Genomic DNA, 1,446 nt, shown 5'->3' on the forward strand with positions numbered 1-1,446 from the left:
AACGTAAAGTGTTCTTTCATTCTGAATAAAATATGAATAAATAATAAATGACGTGTGTGCTGGCGAGGGGCGAAGGCGGTTGCAAACTTTGCGCGGCCACCCAATACTGCGTCCTCCTCCGGGCGTCGCGCCTCGCCAGCGTCGCGCCGCGCCGCGTTCGCGCCGCGCCGGGTGTCGCGTCGCGTCGCGTCTGCGAAGGCCACCTGTCCCATCTGAGGTGTGATAAGTCAGTACTTTGTCTGTACACCTCCTCTTGTTGGTCAGTCACAGTTAACATACTTGATGTTTCCTCCTCACATTGTTCCACCATGGTACTAATTTCGACTTTTTCGGTCTTCGATGTAAACAGTTTCGTTATTAGGTGTCTTTTTTTGACTTTATTTTTAACAAACCAATACCACACGGACTTCCCCAAACACTGGACATGATCAGCAACTAGGGTGTACCTACTGGCACTTATATCTTAACAAACACGCCTTTGCTACCTATGTATACCTTTAGATATTGCGTAATTTGTGAGTTAATTTAGAGTAGGCACTTAGCAGGGTGTAGGGTCCGTACCTAGACAGTCAGAGTACGATGTGCGACTGTGTGTAGTACCGCGTACTCATTTATGTGTCGGGTCACTCTTCCGTCCTCTCTGTATTTCTGGTCGTAAAGGAGCCGTCTGTCTTGGCCGGGACCTAGATCACCTTTCGGACACGCCCTTCTTCACTTGTGCCTAGCTATGGACACTAATTAATTGAAGATTCTCAAGTAGACTCGCAACTCTCTGGATCTTTCAACCTGTGCAGGGTAGTACCGGAAAGAGAGACTGATAGGACAGGGTTGGGGAGGAGAGTAGGGAGGACTTATGCGGAAGCGGAGCGTCGTTTTTTTTAATGACTTTCACAACATGTTAAACTATTGAATGGCTCTGTACTGTACATACAAGTATTCATTAACTTTAAAACATTAATATTTACCTTCCACTCCAATAACTCCACCGACTAAACACCAGGCCTTGTCCTTTCTGACGTTGTCTTTGTAGTATTGATGGGTTATGTCATACAAAATAGTGTGTTTTTCCACTTCGATGATGAAACGCTCTTCGTCCATTTTGGGTGTCGTGTTGTGAAAGGGGGTCTGCAAACGGGTTTATTTGGGGGATGGGCCTGGGCCGGATGAACGTTCCACTTCCTGCCTGCGCTGCGCCGCGTCAAAAATAGGATTCATCCTATATTTTAGAAATTCCTTGCGGCGAGGAGCTTCTGGGACGCTTCGAGCCGCGGCGCAGCGGGTCTGGTGGAATAGCACCCATTGACTAGAGTGGCCGCGATCGCTAAAAACGCCGCAGCCGCAGCTCAGCGCAGACGCTTCCGGTGGGATCAGGGGGTAAGACTTACTTTCAGTTTTGGTCCCGTAAAGCTACGTTGTGTGATGTCTGGGTTTGCTTCTCCTGCCGCG

At 48.5% G+C, this 1,446-nt stretch overlaps 1 protein-coding gene across 1 annotated transcript in view; it reads right to left on the reverse strand.

Moving 5' to 3' along the window:
* LOC104948211 (regulatory-associated protein of mTOR-like) overlaps positions 1-212 on the reverse strand; it is a gene marked incomplete at its 3' end in the record, with an annotated part of 14,647 nt that extends 14,435 nt beyond the window's left edge. The window contains exon 1 of the mRNA XM_010774382.1: positions 108-212. Within this exon, the coding sequence (XP_010772684.1) occupies positions 108-212 (105 nt within the window). The remainder of the gene's footprint in view (positions 1-107) is intronic.
* Between the last annotated feature and the right edge of the window lie 1,234 nt (positions 213-1,446).

Source organism: Notothenia coriiceps, unplaced genomic scaffold, assembly GCF_000735185.1.
Source record: "Notothenia coriiceps isolate Sejong01 unplaced genomic scaffold, NC01 NC01_scaffold00013909, whole genome shotgun sequence".
Classification (NCBI taxonomy): domain Eukaryota; kingdom Metazoa; phylum Chordata; class Actinopteri; order Perciformes; family Nototheniidae; genus Notothenia; species Notothenia coriiceps.